The sequence below is a fragment of the Pygoscelis adeliae genome, unplaced genomic scaffold (genome assembly GCF_000699105.1).
Source record: "Pygoscelis adeliae isolate BGI_AS28 unplaced genomic scaffold, ASM69910v1 Scaffold402, whole genome shotgun sequence".
In the NCBI taxonomy this organism is placed as follows: domain Eukaryota; kingdom Metazoa; phylum Chordata; class Aves; order Sphenisciformes; family Spheniscidae; genus Pygoscelis; species Pygoscelis adeliae.
The window spans coordinates 5,789,200-5,807,086 of NW_008824411.1; the positions used below are offsets into that span (position 1 = coordinate 5,789,200).

General features: G+C 38.4%; 1 protein-coding gene across 1 annotated transcript in view; it reads left to right on the top strand.

Moving 5' to 3' along the window:
• The window catches only part of KIFAP3 (kinesin-associated protein 3), a 69,147-nt gene that overhangs the window by 33,804 nt on the left and 17,456 nt on the right, over nucleotides 1-17,887 (top strand). Inside the window, exons 19-22 of the mRNA XM_009320713.1 lie at nucleotides 1-88; nucleotides 1,585-1,670; nucleotides 10,524-10,713; nucleotides 15,444-15,543. Coding sequence (XP_009318988.1) covers nucleotides 1-88; nucleotides 1,585-1,670; nucleotides 10,524-10,713; nucleotides 15,444-15,543 — 464 coding nt within the window. The remainder of the gene's footprint in view (nucleotides 89-1,584; nucleotides 1,671-10,523; nucleotides 10,714-15,443; nucleotides 15,544-17,887) is intronic.

Consider the following 17,887-nt stretch of genomic DNA (forward strand, 5'->3'; position numbering starts at 1 on the left):
GAAGACGATGTTGTCTGCCAGATCATCTATGTATTTTATCAGATGGTCTTCCACCAAGCCACCAGAGATGTCATTATCAAGGAAACCCGTATCTTTTTAAAGATTAAACATCTAGAATCACAGCACTTAATTTACCATCACTGATGTTTGGGCTATATTTCTCTTGCATAAACCTCCTGATCTCAGAGGTTTCTTTGTTAAATGGTTTATTTCAGCTGAAGAAAAAATCCAAGCAGTATAGGCGTGTAGAGGGACTGCAAGATTCATAGTAGAGATTAAAAGTTAGTTTGCTTTGAAACAGGGAGGGGGGTAGACGGGGGTCCACTGGACCAGATGACCCAGTAGTTCCTATCCCATCTAAATTGCTGTGTGAATTTGTTTTGCAAATCACAGTCAAAATCACAGTCCATAGAAAAACTTACATATAGCATGGACAAACTTCTTGCATTGCACCATTATGCATATATATTGCATAGTCTGAAGTTATGTGCATTAAAATACTTTAATGGCATTCTTTCTTAAATCAGTCTAGACAACATAAATAATGCCTGCTCTGTATTTTTTGTCCACCTAATTGTTCTTTGAATTTTATGTTTAGCATAAGTCTCCCAACTTCTTCCTGCTATGGAGACTTTGATTTCTGTTCCTGGCTTTCCTCTTTCTCCTTTTTTTGCCTGTCTGTTGATGACTGAATCTGTTCTTCAGTTTCCTAGTGTCATGGACCTATTCAAATTTTTTTGTATGGTACCTATAACTCTTATTCAGTCTTTACTAGTTATTCTTTCAATCACTGCTGATGTTGAGCTTATTCAGATGATATGAAAACTGTGGAAGGAGACACTAGCTGTCTTTGTGAGCGCTAACTGAATGTTAAATTTTATTGAAACATAAAGAATAGGTTGAATGGGGCCCTTGTAGGGATAGCAGATTAGTGATTACTTTGCTAACAATACAAGGTCTACTTCTTAATGTCCTTTTTCCTTTGAGCTCTGTGGAATATCCAAGAAACCATTCGCGACGTTGTTCTTTGTCTCCTGCTTGGACTCCTAGGTGGCTAGCTTTAAAAAAAAAAAAAAAAAAAAAAAATTGCATCTCTTTATATCTGTAATTATAAAGCACCAACATTTGAACAACGCTTTTCTCATTCAATTTGAATGAGACTAGTATTAACCTATTGTGGAAATAACATTATCTTCAATATTTTTGAGACATATACATTGGAAACCTTTTTTTAAAACAAGGAAAGTCCCTAAAGATTACAAAAGTAACAGTCGCAAAAGACTAAACCATTCCACAGAATCTATGCCTTTTGGACTCAAATATTAGGTGCATGGATTTCCTGTAACAGATCAGAATGTATTTTCTTTGTAAGGAGCATGTAATTTTTCTTCGGCAATTTTGAAGAATATTTGGGTATCTTAAAATGTGATTTAAAAAAAAAAAAAAGTGTGGTTGGGGGAAGGCTGCTGAACTTAACACATGTGTTAGAAAATTTCTGACTATGTTTCATAATGAAATTTGCAGTTGGAAGATCCCAGGGCTGTGAAAAAAATACAGCTTTTATCCTTAACAGTTTCTTTCCAGAGGCTCCAGCATATCTTATAGACCTGATGCATGATAAAAATGCTGAGATTCGCAAAGTTTGTGACAACACTCTGGATATTATAGCGGTAGGTGTGATTTTTTTTTTAATCATCTGTCCTTCAAGAACCTTTTTACATGAGATAATTGTAAAATAACTAAGTAGCAACAACTTGCAATTTGAGAATATTTTTCATGTGTACATTTCTAATCACATAAGTAAAAGGTGAATTTTCATGGGACAATGACAATCATTAATCTAGGCTGTGTACCAAACTTCCAAAAAGTGCATATATACTTTGAAAATTCATACCAGTTAGCTTTACACTCCAGACACTCTTTAAGAGTGCTTTTATACTTAAATAAATTAATCACATTACATAAGTATGTTAAGCTTTTATTATTTCTTAATTCTCCAAACAAATGGCTCCTCTTCTTTTCTTCAAAAAGAAAACGTGGATGGTGGTCCTAAAGCTGGTTGTTTTCTGCTGGGGAAACAGTATAATATTGAACTTTTTAGTATTGTTTTCAACTCTTAGATAGGTTTCCTTTAGCTACATGACTTAGTTTGTCCAACTATCTGTTGATCACAATACACTTTTGGGACAGTTGTTTTGTATTAAACTGCTAACTTGGGAAAAAAGAATACTAAATTATGAAGTGCTGTTGCTTTATCAGCTCTTAGCATGTATAATCTGCTTCTGGGGATCCTCGACTATAGAAGCATTAATATTTTCTATGGTGTTCTTCATTGAAGTAAAGACATTATGAAACTGATTCCACTTAAAAGTTGCATTTCATTGTTAAAATTCATCCTGGTCTGTTTAATTGGATTGACTTCTATTGACAAAAAGAAATTTCAGCATTTCGTAGTGTCTTAGGATTGTACAGACTGTACATCCTTTTGGATTGTAGAGTAGCTATCATGAAATTAAATCTTAAAGCCAAAGAGAATTTAACTATGAGTCAAGAGTAATGTCTTTGACTACCTTAATGCTTTTCCTATCATCTACTTAGTTTCTTCTTTAGTTGAATTATGCATATTGCAGCTTGTTCTCTGAAAGGTTTAATATAGCGTAAGACCTAACTTACGCTGCACAATTCTATAGTCTATTTTGTCTTTTTCTGTTACACTTACTAGTAATGCCTTCTAATTTAATATTCATCAAAAAAAAAGTAGTAAAATGGTATATCACTTTCTGTGTTGGAATCCTTTTTATCTGGCTCTGTTTTTGCTTCATGGAGCTATGGAATGAAAATCGTGCTCCACATTAAGAGTTGCCGCTGACATTCGTTAAGGGCAAGATTTCGACTAAGATGAATTTGCACTTAGTACTTATGATGGGCATTATGTTCAGCTTACCACGATCAATTATTTCCAGGGACATCTCCAGTGGAAACAGTAGAAAGATTTTTATCTTCTGGGTGAGGCCAGACAATCTGAGTGCTTCCAACGCTTATTTTATCTTGGGGCCAGTGCAATTTCCAAGTGTCTCAGGCGTTGATTTGTTCATATGGGGAAGCTTTACAACGTGGTACATAGTAGTACCTAGTTACTGAAAAATTATATTAGTAATATTATTAAGCAACATTTATTTTATAGAATCTGGAAGAATAAATACATTAAGACATAGCTTCGTATTCAGTATTAACATCTGAGTAAAATATACTTGGCTTTTTTTTCTCCCTAAAAAGAGGTAATCTTTTTGCTAGCTGTGAATAAATGAGGAGTGCTATGATAGTGGATGAGGAAGGCTTTTCAACTTGCAAGAAGCACTGGATAGAACTTCTAGGGCCTTGAGGAGGAATAAAGGGAGGAAATGATGTGGTACTGCTGTTACTGGGGATAGGGGAGAAGATATCAAGCACATACCGAGAGTAGTTTGCATGCTGATAAATTATTTTTTTCTGTGGTTGTGGAGCAGTGCCACACTTAGAATGGTGTTCACTGGTAAGTTAGAGTTCCCTTTCTGAGAAGGTTTTTTTAGCTTTATTACCTGGTTGTTGGGTTATAAGTTGCATAAACCATAACTAACACCATGCCCCTGTGGGGAACGGGAAGCACAATATGCCTTCTTTTCTGGAAGACAGAGAGAACCACTAATTGATTGCTTTCTTGGCAATGCCATAAGCTGGTTGCACATTGTCTCCCAGTACCAAAAATCACAGGCAAAAAAGGCAACACGTTCTAGATGGTGATGGGAGAAAATATGAAACAGTAAGTTATCAGAACCTCAGATCTTGATAGGTGTTTTGCCATTCAGCTCAGATGATATGGTAAAGCAGCCTGTAAACACAGGTTTTTGGTTGTGTGGCAGTTTTACACAACCAGTGCCTTCTGAGGTGTCTGAACAGACAGTCTCTAAGATCGGTGAAACTTCTTATCTGTGCTAAATCCACAACAAGAAAAACTTAAGTTTTCAGTCTTGTTGTTCCATACATGCTGACAGGATTAGTTCCTCTGATGTAAATCAGAAACTAGATGTTGGAGAAAAGAGATTTGAAAGTAATTTCTTCTCGGGGAGACAAATGCTTCTTTCACTCATCAATAAGCTCTATATAGTGTGATTGAAATAACACTGAAGAAAATCAGATGCCTTATAAGCCTTAGGGGAGATTTGCTTTCTGTACTAAAGTAATTGTCACAGAAATTATGGAAATGTTACACTAGTGATGATTTGTTTAATATAGCTTGGCTGGACTCTGCCATTGATGAACTGAAACAGATGTGCTGCTTTAGCATAGTATGTACTGGGGAGTCTCGGCTTTGCACTGGTAGATGTGAGAGATCCCTTTTGTTGAAAAGAAAGTCTGCGTTGATAATTTAGGAATGCTTCAGTCTCATGTCATGTGCTGAGCCTTGACACCAAGCAGCTCATTTAGTGTACTTGTACACCTAAAGCGGGACAAGTCGCATGGCTCAGTTAAAAGCCTGGAATCAACAGCTGCTGTAGGAGTCTCAAGTAAATGAAGCTCCCTTTTCCTCTGACTCAGAAGCCTGGACACCTGCAACTCAAAGCTTGTGGAAAGAAACGTCAGCTTACTCAAGATGGTTTTACTCTGTTCACTTCTGACAATATTGTCAAGAGCTGAGGGGGTTGTTTATCTTTCAGGTTTCTCATCCTTTTTCTGTTTCTAGCTCAGTCTTACGGCAGTTAAATGACTTTCCTCATTTAGTCAAAGGATATTTAATTAACCATAACCAGATCCTTGGACTGTGTAGTCCGAGCCTTCCCCCTCCCCCACTTCCCCCCGTTTTCCTATTCAGTGTTTTTACAGCTTTGAATCCAGGCCTGCTGTACCATCTTGTTTCCCTTATGATCAAGAGTGGATTATTATGCTTCCTGCAGAAGCAAAACGTCTTCTAGATAGCTACAGCATTTTCCATGTGGTTCAGGAAGGGCCTCATGCCTAAGGTGTTTTTCCAGCCCTCATTCTTTGCCCCAAGTATTTGTAATGAATGCCAAACAATGTTTGTGTTAATGAACGGTGTGCATCTTTCCCTGTTAGCTAAGTGCCCTGACACAAATCCTCTGTATTGAAAATGCTGGAATTTCACATAAGAAGCAGGAATAAAAAAACTCTGGGATTTGGGGCCAGCTGTGGAAGATGTTGGCCAGCTCTCTTAGAATCAAGGAAGAGCAGACCACAGGGATTTGGTGGGGGCTTTATTCGAATAGGCAGCATACTCTGAAAATAGATAACCTTTGACTCCAGCTTGGTGTCCTCTTTCCATGAAGAGTGCTGTAGTCACTCCAGGGGAAAAGGTTCTCCCTTCACTTGTCAAGACTCCCCCTTTCTGTGGTGTCTCTTGTTCCCCTCTTATCCTCTAACAATCATGAATACAGAGAGGAGGGCAGAATTGCAGCTAGGGTGCGGGGCTGCAGGCTGAACTGTTGACGTGTTTTCACTGATAAAATTCTGCATTGTTAAATTTGCAATCAGTCTGCTTTGGTGCTGGTAGGTTTTTGTGGCAAAGAGTGTGTGCCCAGCAGAAAGGGCTTTACCTGGACTAGAAGAATAACCACGCTGTAGGCAGCATTAGACAGGGTAGGCATGTCCTGATAGGATATGTGAAGACAAAAACAATCTTGGACAGATTTCCTTCTAGCATTGGTGCTTGCTCTTTGGAGTTGTAAGACTAGGAAGGTGAGCCAAACCACTGATCTCTGTTACTTTCATAACAGCTTGCCAATGAGATACCTTAGATTCCTCCAAAGGGAAAAAAAAAAAGGTTTCTCTCTTTAGCTATTGACAATATAGGAACCCCGTGGATGGTGTGCATTTTATGTAGGCACCTAAATTTAGGGGGCATTAATGCTTACTCTTTTCTCTGCCTTGCCATTAGTTTCATATCACAGGTTTCTATTAGCTTCCCATCAGAATTTAATTAGTGATGAACCTGATTGTGAAGAAGTGACTGTAGGTTGCACAGGTGTAAGTGGTAGAAGGATTTTTTTTGCCTGTGAATGAATTGCCCTCTGGTGGTACTTACCCTGAGGTAGGTGTCATAGACACCTGCAGAAGGTGATCCACAACATCTGTTTCTCTCCTTGGTTTATAGAGGCACATAGTTCAAATGACAGGCCTAACTTTTGGATAGCTAGACAAGATAAATCTTTTCTTTCTTAATAAATGGTTAATTTAACCTTTCATGTAAACTGTGTGTTTTAGGGATGGTTAAATAATGAAGAATGTAACATATCACCAACTACAGCCTTGAACATAATGAGCATTCTACTTACTGTATAGCAGTTTTAGTTTAGTATGAGGAATCGCATCAAATGAACCCTATTACAGACCCAATTAAAGGGCAACCACATTAAAGTGAAAAGGAAAATCTGTTTTTCATCAGCTGTGAGAGAACACAAAGCAGATCTGTGTAGCTCTATGTTATCCTATAGTGTGTTAATCAGATACAAGGTGTGACGGAAGCCAGTGACAAAGGGGACCCCTGATAGGGAACAGACACGCTCTGATAATAGGCCAGTTAACGCTTCATAATATTTCAATGGTTCAGTAGTAAACAAAGTTGGAAGTAGAACTTCAAAAAGGATGGCACATTCCTCGCAGAGTCAAACCATACATCTTCTATGACACTTTTGGATTTATGGAAACCGAATGTTAAAAACAGTGATGTCAGGGAGCTCCAAAGAGAATAAAATCAACCTTCAGGATTCCTCCTTTTATGTTTCTGAACATGCAACACTCGGGGGGGCGGCAGGGATGGACGGACAGGGGGTTGGAGAATAGGCACATTCTGTCCACCTTCCTGTTCCCCCACCCGACGCTTTTCTAGTAGCCTAACATTTAAAAGGACTGGAGGGCACAAAGCTATGTTTGTATCTCCATGTTGTTTAGTTTTCGGTTTCATTTTTGCAGGAATTCCTTAGTAAAGAAGGTGTGCTTCATGTGTTTAAAAAACAAAACCCAACCAAAATTAAAAAATCCACACAAAAAAAAGTTTTATTAAAAAGCTCAAAATATAATTACTGGAGGACTTGCTGTGTTTTAGGGAATTGTTTTGCTCTAAACGTCTTTAATTTGATTTCTTTGTGCCTTTTGGCTGTAGACCTGCATTTACAGCTTTTCTTCCATTCTGATGTTATTCCATTAATCATTTACCCAGTGGTGTTTCTGCACACTTCTGTGGAAAATCTACAGATGTATTCCTGATCTAGCAGTACTTAACCTCAGCACAAAAAAAGTTCATTTATGTAAATCGTTCTAGATCATTGCAAATAATCCTTTTCTAGGATTGCTGCCAGAATGAAACTCTTGGCAAAACTGATCGTTGATCTGATTCTGGTACGGTCACGTCTTTGTTCTTGTTGCTCATTCATAGTGAAATGCAAGGTACAAATGTAACAAAGTAGCCAAACTGCTTGAACAGATAGCTTGTGATTTTTAAGTAATGTGTAGATATGCTCAATCTTACAGCTGCTAATTTGCCATTGGGTTGCTAATCCTGTTTTCCAAAATTTAGATGAATGATTGAGGTAAAATAGCTGGGAGTTTTAAGCCTCTTAATATAGGATGGGAAATGTAGAATATATAGGAATATTCTGGCCTGTTGTCATTGTCTGAAGAAAAAATCAGTTAGGATCTGAGAAATGTTAACTGATTTTTTTTTTAGAAGGATATAAGAAGTTTATGTCTACTTGTGACAGATGTTCAGCATGTTCAGTCAGTGGTGTGGAATGGAGCAGCAGTGTTGGGCAAGTGGGATTCATCTGGGGTTGTAACTTTGGGAAGTTTAAAATGTTTTCAAAGTGCATTTATGGGAAATGTGAATTAGGTAATTTAGCTGCTGGCCTTTCTGCTTTTGAGAACTTTTAAAGGTAAACAAGGTAATGTAAAAGGGATTCAACTTTCCCACATATTAGTCTAATTTGCTGTTTGTTAAATTTGTTTATTTTCCCCCACTTCTTTGCAGTCATGATTTCTGGGAATAGTTTTCTTAAGACTGCAGTATGATCTCTGGCAGTTACAAGGTGTTTCTCTAAAGCTTGTAAGTAATTCACAACTGCTGGAGGCTGACGTAATAGATAGCCCACAGTTTAGCTCTGGCAGATGCAACAAAGGAGATGTTTCCAAGATGCTGGTCAGATGTCGTCATTGAAAGTCATGCCCTTTCACTTTTTTTATGGGTCATTTTATAATTCTCAGTGATGAGCTTGCTTTTTCCAGGGAAACTCTTGTTTTGCATTGTTCTTTCTAGCCTTTCCTTTTAATTGAGAGTGGAAGTGGGGGGGAAAAGATCAAGAGGCAGGAATAGCAGATGTTCTTTTTCCAAACAGTATGAGGCATAGGTGTGTTTGTTGTTTTTTGATGTTTTGGGTGTTTTGTGTGTTTTTCTTTCTCCCTCCCTAAGGTTGCTGCATTACTGTATGGCTGACAGAAACCTGGAATTTTGCTTGAGGCCACTGAGCACTGAGAATATCTATAGATCCCACAGGTGATATCTGCTCTGTGTATGGAGGTTATACAGGAGACCAGGTTTTGAACAGGACTGCTTGTGTGCCAGGATGGTGTGGAGGGGAATTAGAAAGGTCTAGTAATTAGTGTTGATCAGAGGTGGAATTAGAGAAATTTAGAATAATGCCACAGACTGATCAGAGCCCCAAATGTGCAGGTACTTGCATGGATGTCCCCTCAAAAGGGAGTTTATATTCTGCTTTAAGCCAAGAGAAACAAACTTGTCATTTCTCTAAGTAAAACAAAGTTTAAAAACCCATTGCCATAGAGTAAGGGTTTGTGGTTGCACAATGTGACATGGTTCCCCATGAAGTCTTGAATGCTCTAGATACTTGTTAGTGATGTCAGAGAAGCCTCCGCCAGAATGACAGGGCCAGCTGGTTTTTGTGTTATCGGCCAGTCAGAAGGGTAGAAAAGGCACAGGGTAGAGAGTGTGTTACCTATGTCAGGTTAATAGCAGTGAAGACAAGGTAGGTTGAATATTAAGTCAGTTTAAAAACTCAAGTTTGGTCTATAGGGGTTTCAGAAGTTTAACCTGAGCTACTGAGCCACTAAGCCAACTTACTCTGTCTTCACTGCTATTTTTTGACCTCTGGATATAGACAGATCTCCTTTTGCATGTCTAGCTGGAACAGTTTAAGAAATTACCACTTCCGCAGCCAAGGCATTGTCACTAACTGTGTGAACACTCTGAAGAGTGTTCCCTTCAGGGCTAAGTAAAACAGATTTTAAAAACCTTAAACTATTCTAGCTAGATCTCCAAGGAAAGTCTGACTAGATCATGTGTTAACCAACGTGACAGTTAAGAAATGATTTTCAATTTTTCTCTCCTTTGTAGTTAGGTTAGAAGACAGTGAAGTAGGACCTGTTTCATGAGGATATTTCTTCCCACAAGTAGAAACACTTTGGTTATGAATGTTATTCTTGTTCACAATCCTGTGATTAAAAAAGTACTAACCGTGGTGCATTATTTGCGAATCTTCCCAAATTGATAACATCTGCACATTTCATATGTTAATGAGTTTCCTATTGTTAGCTGTGCCCTATCTTTCCAGTAATATTGAGAAACTGAGTATTATCCACAGGTCTCTGTTCCCTCAGTGGTAATCAACAGCCCACATAGTCTGGTCTGTTTAGAAGAGCCTTCTAAACAGCTGATTGCAGTGACCATAGGCTATGTCACTTCCTTCTGATGGTCCTTTATATTGAATATCACATCACTTGAGTGCAATTAGGCTGTAATCCAGATTGAAATTTCATGCCTACGTTTTGTTTCCATAGTGGCCAGAACCTGTATCCTGTTTTCCTCAGCTTTCTGGAGAAGTTCCTCTCAGATTTTAGTTTTGTATCTTGGATTCCCATATCCTCTTTATCACAAAAATGGTACACAACATTTGTAGGTATTCAATATTAAACATAGAAAGCCATTATAAAATTTGACAAGAAGTTGAAAATTAAATCCTGTCTTATTGGAGCTCATGAAACAAAATAAAGATTTATTGGTTTTATCACAACCTTTTATGTTGTATTTTCTAGTAACTAGTTGTCCTAGTGAATGCTCATCTAATGAGGACGTACAGGGTATTTGGCCAGTGTTAGTAATTAATTACTGAAATCCCCCTGAAAATTGGCAGTAATTGGCTCTTCTTGATAAACCAAATGAGGTGACTGATGATGATGGAACTTCCCTGCTCAAAGCAGGAGTTTTTTCTGGATGGTGTAAAGTTACAAACCATGAAGGGAAGATTGTACTGCTGCATGTACAAAACCAGAATAATGCCTAGCGCTTGCAAAATCATTCCCTTGTTTGCTCAAAGTACTCTGCAAACTGAATAGAGGATTTAAGTCACTGAGCCCTGAAACTTACATCTTTCACTGACGTTAAATTCCTCTGCTATTTCCTGTTAAACCAAACAGCTTTGTCTATACTTCATCCTAAAATACTGTGTGGTGATTTTTAACAGGAATATGATGAGGAATGGGCTAAAAAAATCCAGAGCGAGAAATTTCGATGGCACAACTCTCAGTGGCTGGAGATGGTGGAGAGTCGGCAGATGGATGACAGTGAGCAGTATCTGTATGGTGATGATCGTATTGAGCCCTACATCCATGAAGGGGATATTCTGGAAAGACCTGACCTCTACTACAATGCAGGTAAGGCAGCATATATTTGTATTCAGGACTGGGATTGCTACCTCTGTGTTTGGAACGGGAGCTTGACCTGGGGCTGTAGAGAGAATCAGCTGACTCAAACCAGCGGGACAGTTACACTTTTGCGTCACTGGGAGCAGCATTGATGCATGCTAGCCAGGGATGGGCTTGTCCTTGTTAGGATGTTAAAGGTGTATTGAGTACTGTATATCCATGATCTTATGAAGTGTTACAGGTCTTCAGAAATATGAGTAGACCTATCTCAGAGAGCTAATGGACTATGATGATTGATTTGAATAAAGGTGGCCTGGCCTTGTTCTTCACACCTATTTCTTGTGTCCATAGCTTGTTTGCTTTGCAAACACAAACCTTTTCTCATCCCTGTTAAATTCATAGCTATGGGATTTGATGCTTAATTTTGTTCTGCCTTGTGTGTTAGTTCTTGTAAGGGAATTTTTATTGCAGATCTTGATGAAAGACTTCAGTTGAGCCACATCGAACTTTCAGGTTCCTTAGCAGAGGCGATGATTCCGTGACTTTCAGCTAATCTGTTTGTATGATTTTTGCTATCATATATCTAGGGAAGCATGTAGATCTCTTCTGTAAATACTTTTTTTTAGTTCCTCATATTAAAAAGTTTTATTACTTGATAATTTGAAGAAGCTAGTTAAAAAAAACCCCTAAATTATTCTTGAGAGTCATGCTCTTATTTGAGATTAACCCTAATACATTTTCTAAAGAAAAAAAGACATTCCTCATTTTGCTTAATCCTGTTAGGAGTGCATAATGGCACAGTTCTGGGGGATCTCAAGTGGAATCTGCTCTGTCTCTCTCCTTCTGTAAAGATGTTGTAGTTACTAAGAAAATAGAAGTTGCCATACTACATGAAGACACTGATGTATCTAGTCCAATATTGCCAGCTGTTTCAGAGGAAGGTTCAAAAAAACTCTGCAGGAGACAATCATGAAATAATTTGCCCACCGGTTAAATGTCTTCATAACTTTTCATAACTAGGAGTTGGCTTATACTCTTAAACTTGTGGTTTTATAGCCTTTTCAAACTCCTGGATGACTGTGTGCCCATGGATTTTTTTTTTAATTGCTGGGTTTGTGTCTGTGGTTTTTTATTTTCCACATAAGTGTCCAGTCCTTTGCTATGAAGCATGAGTCACAAAACTCTATGACTCTGGATGAATTTGCAGGAATAGTAATAAGAAAAACAAAACCACTAAACCCCATAAGCTTTACTTGTAGCTGCTGTGAGAAAATAGTTGTGCAAGATCTCAGTAGCATTTCAAAAATTATTCTCATAGGATATCAGAACTTAAGGATTCTTTTTCTTCTACTTTTGATTACATATGTCAGCCATAGCAACTTGCCTTTTTAGTGGTATGTTTTTCCCTTTGAATCCTGTAGCTTTATCGTGCTCTATTAGACCTACAAGGTTAGCAGTGTGAGCCATGTGTTGTATGGTACCAGGGTCTTTTATTACATCAAGTCTCCTTCGGGCTTCCTAAGTTAAAGATGTGCCAGCATGCCTGTTGTAGTCTCCCCTTTACAGGTCTTAATAATAAACCTTTGCTTATTTCATAGGGCTATTTCTTTTCCCGATAGTGTGATCAGGAGATGGAGTGGCACCAGTAACACTGAATTTCCTGGCTTTTAATCATTTATGTTACAGGCTTAATGTTATTTGAACAAAGATTTTTGTGTTGGAATTGCTGTTTGGCCAGGAAGGAGAGGCAGATTTCCAATGATATGTTCTGCAGATGTTTGAAAAGTGCTTTTGTTTTTAAAGGTATAAGAGTTTGTGATTATATTCAAAATACAGATTCGCTTCTCAGGTTCCTTCTGACAAGTGCCAGTAATGGTGTGCTTCTGAAGCCTGCTAGATTTATACTTTAGAGATGTGTCCAGAGAGGACATAATATTCCTCTGAAAGGGCTGCGGATTATTGTACCAATTGGAGTAGGCATTTGGGTTTCTGAAGGTCAGAACATTACTTAGTCAAAAAATAACAAAAATACAAATTTTTGTGCAGTCAGAAATTAAATGCTTGTATTTCAATTTGATAATTTTAGAAGTGACCTGCACTGATGGCTGACACTCAGTACAAGTGCCCCTCCCATACAAGCCATAATAGTTCTTGAGTTCACTGATGGCAAGATGAGTTCCTTATTGCAAGGATATACCAACATCTCTCTTGCATAGTGATATAAACCTACATGAAAAACTTGGTAGAATCTCTGAAGTTACCTTCATGAGCTTGGTGTCTCTCTTGCTCTGAAAGTACATAACACTAATTTATGTTGAAATGTACATGACAGATGTCCTTTAACTGTGTAATCATATTATATGCAGTTGATGCTATCCATGTGCTTTCATTTTAAATTCATGTGAGCCATAACTGTGTTATGGTTTGAATGGTAGCACTCTTGATTGAAGACACTTTAAGTAGTGGTAGCTCTAGCCTCAGAGTTAAAATGTAGTGCTTTCTTTATTAATATAAAGATAGGTGTTATTTTTAATGTCTCTCTGCTTTCCAATAAGTTTTAACCAAACTTGACTGTTTAAAATACATAGTCACTTAAATTGACTGGTTTTGATCTGCAGTGCTGCAGGTATAAAAGTTCTAATGTTCCCCCTCATTTCTTTTCTGTGAAAAATACAGAATAGGTGGTGAGATAGGAAAACTTGGCACAAGTGTTAATAATAGCCATTTGAACTTTCCTCCTTCTTTGGTCATTTTGCGTCCATACGATATCACAGAGCACTCATGTCTTGCTTGAACATGCTGAAAGACAGTAATATTGATCTGTGCCAGATTACTCGCTTGTCAAGTAATACCCTTTCACATACTGTATACACATGTATACAATTAGAATATAGCCATGTACAGCTATCTTATGCTGCTAAAATGTAGTCTGATCATGGCTAGCATTTTTCATTTACAATCTGTTGCGTTGTATTCAGTCACTTTCCCATGAGGTATTATCTTCTAAATGAATCTCCGTAGCACCTCATCAAATGTCTGTTAGAAATCTAGATGTGTCAATTCTATTCCTTTTATCATTTGTCACTATATTATCTTCAAAAAACATCAGGTAAATTCATAAAGCACAGGGAGATTTGTTTGAATGCCTGAGTCGTCATCTCTAAGCTCTTGTGTCTGTAAGTAACTTTCCACTGCTTCCTGCACAGGCAGTTTTAGTAGTTTTGAAACCACAGAGGTTAAGTTAAGTGGCCTGTGACTCCCTGGATCTTATCTCTCTTTCTTTAAAGTGGAATGGCATTTGTAACTTCCTAGTCATTAGTAATCTCTTTCTCTCTCTCTCCTCTGTTAAACTATTAAAGTATCAGTCTGAATGTACCTGTTTCTGCCCTGTTTTTATTGGGATGCTTTCTGCACTGCAAGTCTGGGATCGTTTTCATACAGTAATGGAGATGAACTGATGTAGGGTCTGTTTTAATGAAATAGCTTGTTTTATCTGATTAGAGCCTAATACTAGTTACCAAGTAAGAACTGTGCCCTTAATATTAACAAGAAATGTGTTTTGTGAATAGGAACAGGAAAGAGTTAAGCTGGGCTCTCATTCAGCTGGGGTCAGTTCACTGACTTTACTTCAGAAACACTCTGGAGTTACACTGATGTAGCAGAGGGAAAATGGTAGGCCCTGATTTTCTTCTCTTCCTTATAAAGCAAGCAGAGACTGTGAAGCCTTTAAGGAATACTACTGGCTTTACAAATGCCTGCATCTTCATATGCCGGTGTTTTAATATAAAGGAAGCAAAAGAAAAGTGTAACCTATGTTCTTGAGAGGATGTCATGTGAAAAGACCACCTTTTTAGGAAATAGCTAGATGACATTAAAATATGGGGGAGATGAACGAAATAGGTTTGAAGTTGCTTTCCTGTTTTTCTTAACCAGTTTTAGGAGATACAGTGGTGAAGGGTAGAGTCTGAACAATTAAGACCTTTGCTGCTCTTCTACTTTTATGCTGCTGGCCCAGATTAATGTTTGACCCTTCTCATTACTTTTTCTCTGGGCTCACCTTCATGATGGGTCAGTGTTGTGGTTTAACCTCAGCTGGCAACTAAGCACCACACAGCTGCTTGCCCCCCCCCCCCCCCTCACCCCCCCCCCTTCCTCTTCTTCCCCCAGCTTTATATACTGAGCATGATGTCACATGGTATGGAATGTCCCTTGGGCCAGTTTGGGTCAGCTGTCCTGGCTGTGCCCCCTCCCAGCTTCTTGTGCACCTCCAGCCTTCTCAGCCGGTAGAGCATGGGAAGCTGAAAAGTCCTTGACTAGTGTAAGCACTGCTTAGCAACAACTAAAACATTGGTATGTTATCAACATTATTCTCACCCTGAATCCAAAACACAGCACTGTACCAGCTACTAGGAAGGAAATTAACTCTATCCCTGCCAAAACCAGGACAGTCAGACAAGATGGGTCTTGGTATAACCTTTACAGGCCTGAGGAAGAAGGGGTAAGAGTATTTCTTAGGTACAGCTTTTTTCAGGGCAGTAGGCTGAGCTACTTGGAGTCCCAGTAAGGCTTTTTGTAATTGGAAGTTGCTGTTTTTCAGTATTATTGTTGCTTGACATTCCTCCCAGAAATATTGCAAGTTGCTAATGAATTCCTAAGACAAACCAGCACAGGTTGTGTTGCCCACTTGCCCTGAAGTCGTGCTCCTTCATACAGTCGCTGTATCTTTCTTGTTTTTATAGATGGCCTAATAGCCCCCGATGGAGCAGTGAGTCCGGATTTCTTCAGTGATTACCATCTTCAGAATGGAGACCTCGTTGGGCAGCATCCCTTCTCTAGCAGGTAAATTGCTGTTTGTAAAGAATGCATATAATCCAACAATGGCTATTCACGTTTCTTTATAGGGCTTCATTTGGGTTGTTCAAGAATTTTTGCCCTTACAGGAGTGCGAATGGTTTACACTGAAAAAGCAGTTCTAGTCTGTCTTCTGAATTACATTTTTCTTTTAACTTATTAACATGTGTTGTAATACATCACAGCTTTCCAAAAGCTGCAGAATAGAAAAGTAAAACTAGAACACACGACTAACTACACATTATGACAATTGCTCAAATACTATTCAGACGTTGTTGGGAAATAGCTAGAGAGAGGCTTGAGATGCTGATTACCTAGAAGACTTTTGTTTCCAGTAGTCTTAAATTGTTACAAATAAGTTTCTCAGCTGCCAAAACTATTTCCGTGGGTTTGGTTTTTTGGGTTTTTTTCCCCCTTAACCTAAGTCTTCCCAAGATATTCTCAGTTAGATTACTGATGGCACTTACTTTGAAAATTTGCTAGTGAGCAAAAGATGTCGGCTTGACTTCTGGGAGATGTTTCTCTGAATTCCCCTTTTGTCAATGACCTCTCCTTCTCTGAATGGTAGCAATCTATTCCTGTTTGAATTTCTGAGTAGACTTCTCCCGCGAGTTCAAAATAGAAAAGACTCATTTCAAAGAATGAAATCTTCATAGATCCTGTAGCGTTTAGGAAGTGCCTTTTATAGAGCGTGAATTATGTGCACTCATTAGCAGGAAATATTTCAAACACTTTACAGTCAAGGTACAGAATTCACTTGAACAGGATGCTATCTGGACATGCCCAGCCCTGTGGTTGAAGTTGTTTCTTTCCAAAGGAAGAATGCTATTTTCACCACTTACAGCTTTAGTCACCTTTTGTAAAATATAAGTAGTTCACAGTATGTACAGCTGAAGCAAAAAAAAGATTTTTCTCCCTTACTTCAGCTTCTTTTAATTGTTAAAGGGCAGTGGACAGTTACACTTGTGTGTGTTTTCTACCTGTGATGCACCAGAAGGCTGAACAAGGGTGGAATGGTAGTAACATTTTTAAGAACAAATTAGAATAACTAAAATGCTCAGATCAGGGAAAAAAGTAGGACTTAAGAGATGGATCCTGTTGAAAAAAGGAAGTGTTTATACTCAGTAAGGATCAAGTTCAGATTAGTGTGTAACCCTTTGCGTGGAGCCTATGTTTGGGAAGGGGATACTAGCGCTGATAGCTTCCAAATGCGCAACCTCTGTTTCAGAGCATGCAGGTGATAGAGAAACTGAGGGAAGTATGAGCTATATGCTACTCTTGGAGTCTTACTATGTGACTTACCATTTTCAACTTTAAAATAGACATACAGCCCAGGAGATGACAGATTTCTGTGTTAACCAGAACATTGTGTGGGTATGTGGTCCCAATCATCTTCATGCCCCCGCTGGAGGTGAGGGGGAAGGTGTGTAGGGTGAAGCTTGCAGACTCCTTTGTTTCCCATAAACTTAGATGTAGCCCCAGTCAAGATGCTCTTGTTTTGCCAGAAAGCTTTCATCTGGGGAAAAAAAAAATCTTGTGTCCTTGGGTAAAAGTTAAAGTAGATCACTCAACCTCAAATTTCAATCCCTTATCAGGGAGTTACATTAGTAAGCTGCTTTTTAATCTGATTGTATTCCAACTAAAACGAGTAGCAAAATATATCTGGTGTATACCTAGTTAAATTAAGTATTTGCAGAATTTTCTTGTAATGTCTCAAGGCATTTTGGAGGCTCACCTCAAGAAAGAAACAGAGAAAACTGCAGTTTGGCTAATGACAAACTTGGTAATTGCCCGTTGATGATAGCCTCTGTAAATATTCAGATTTCTCATTAGAATTCCGTCTTCTAGGAAGACTTTTTTTCGAGATGATTGCTCCATGGATTTATCAGCAGTCCAGACACACAGTCTAATTTGAAACAGTGTGGACTGCTGCAAATGTTCTGTCCTATTTGCAATAGAGCAGGACTGAATTGTTTGATAGAATAGATACTGGCAGTCGAATGGCGAATCCTAGTTTTCAGATGTGTGTCATTATCGTTTTGAACTTCTTGGCACCAGAAGCCAGGATTTCCTGATGCTTAGAGCTAATGTAAAATGCATTAGTGCTCCAAGGCATGAGCCATGGAATTGCCAGTCCCATGAGTTTGGAGAGTCAGACCCTCCCTTTTCCCAAATTTGAATTGGTGTTGGAAGGTAAAACCATACATGCTAGAGATCCTAATTAAAAATAATAGCAGCAAGTCAAGGCTCTTTTTATGTGTTATATAGTGTACATTTCATCCATACCAAAACATAATTCTAGGGTATTTTTATGCTTACAGTTTAAAGCTAA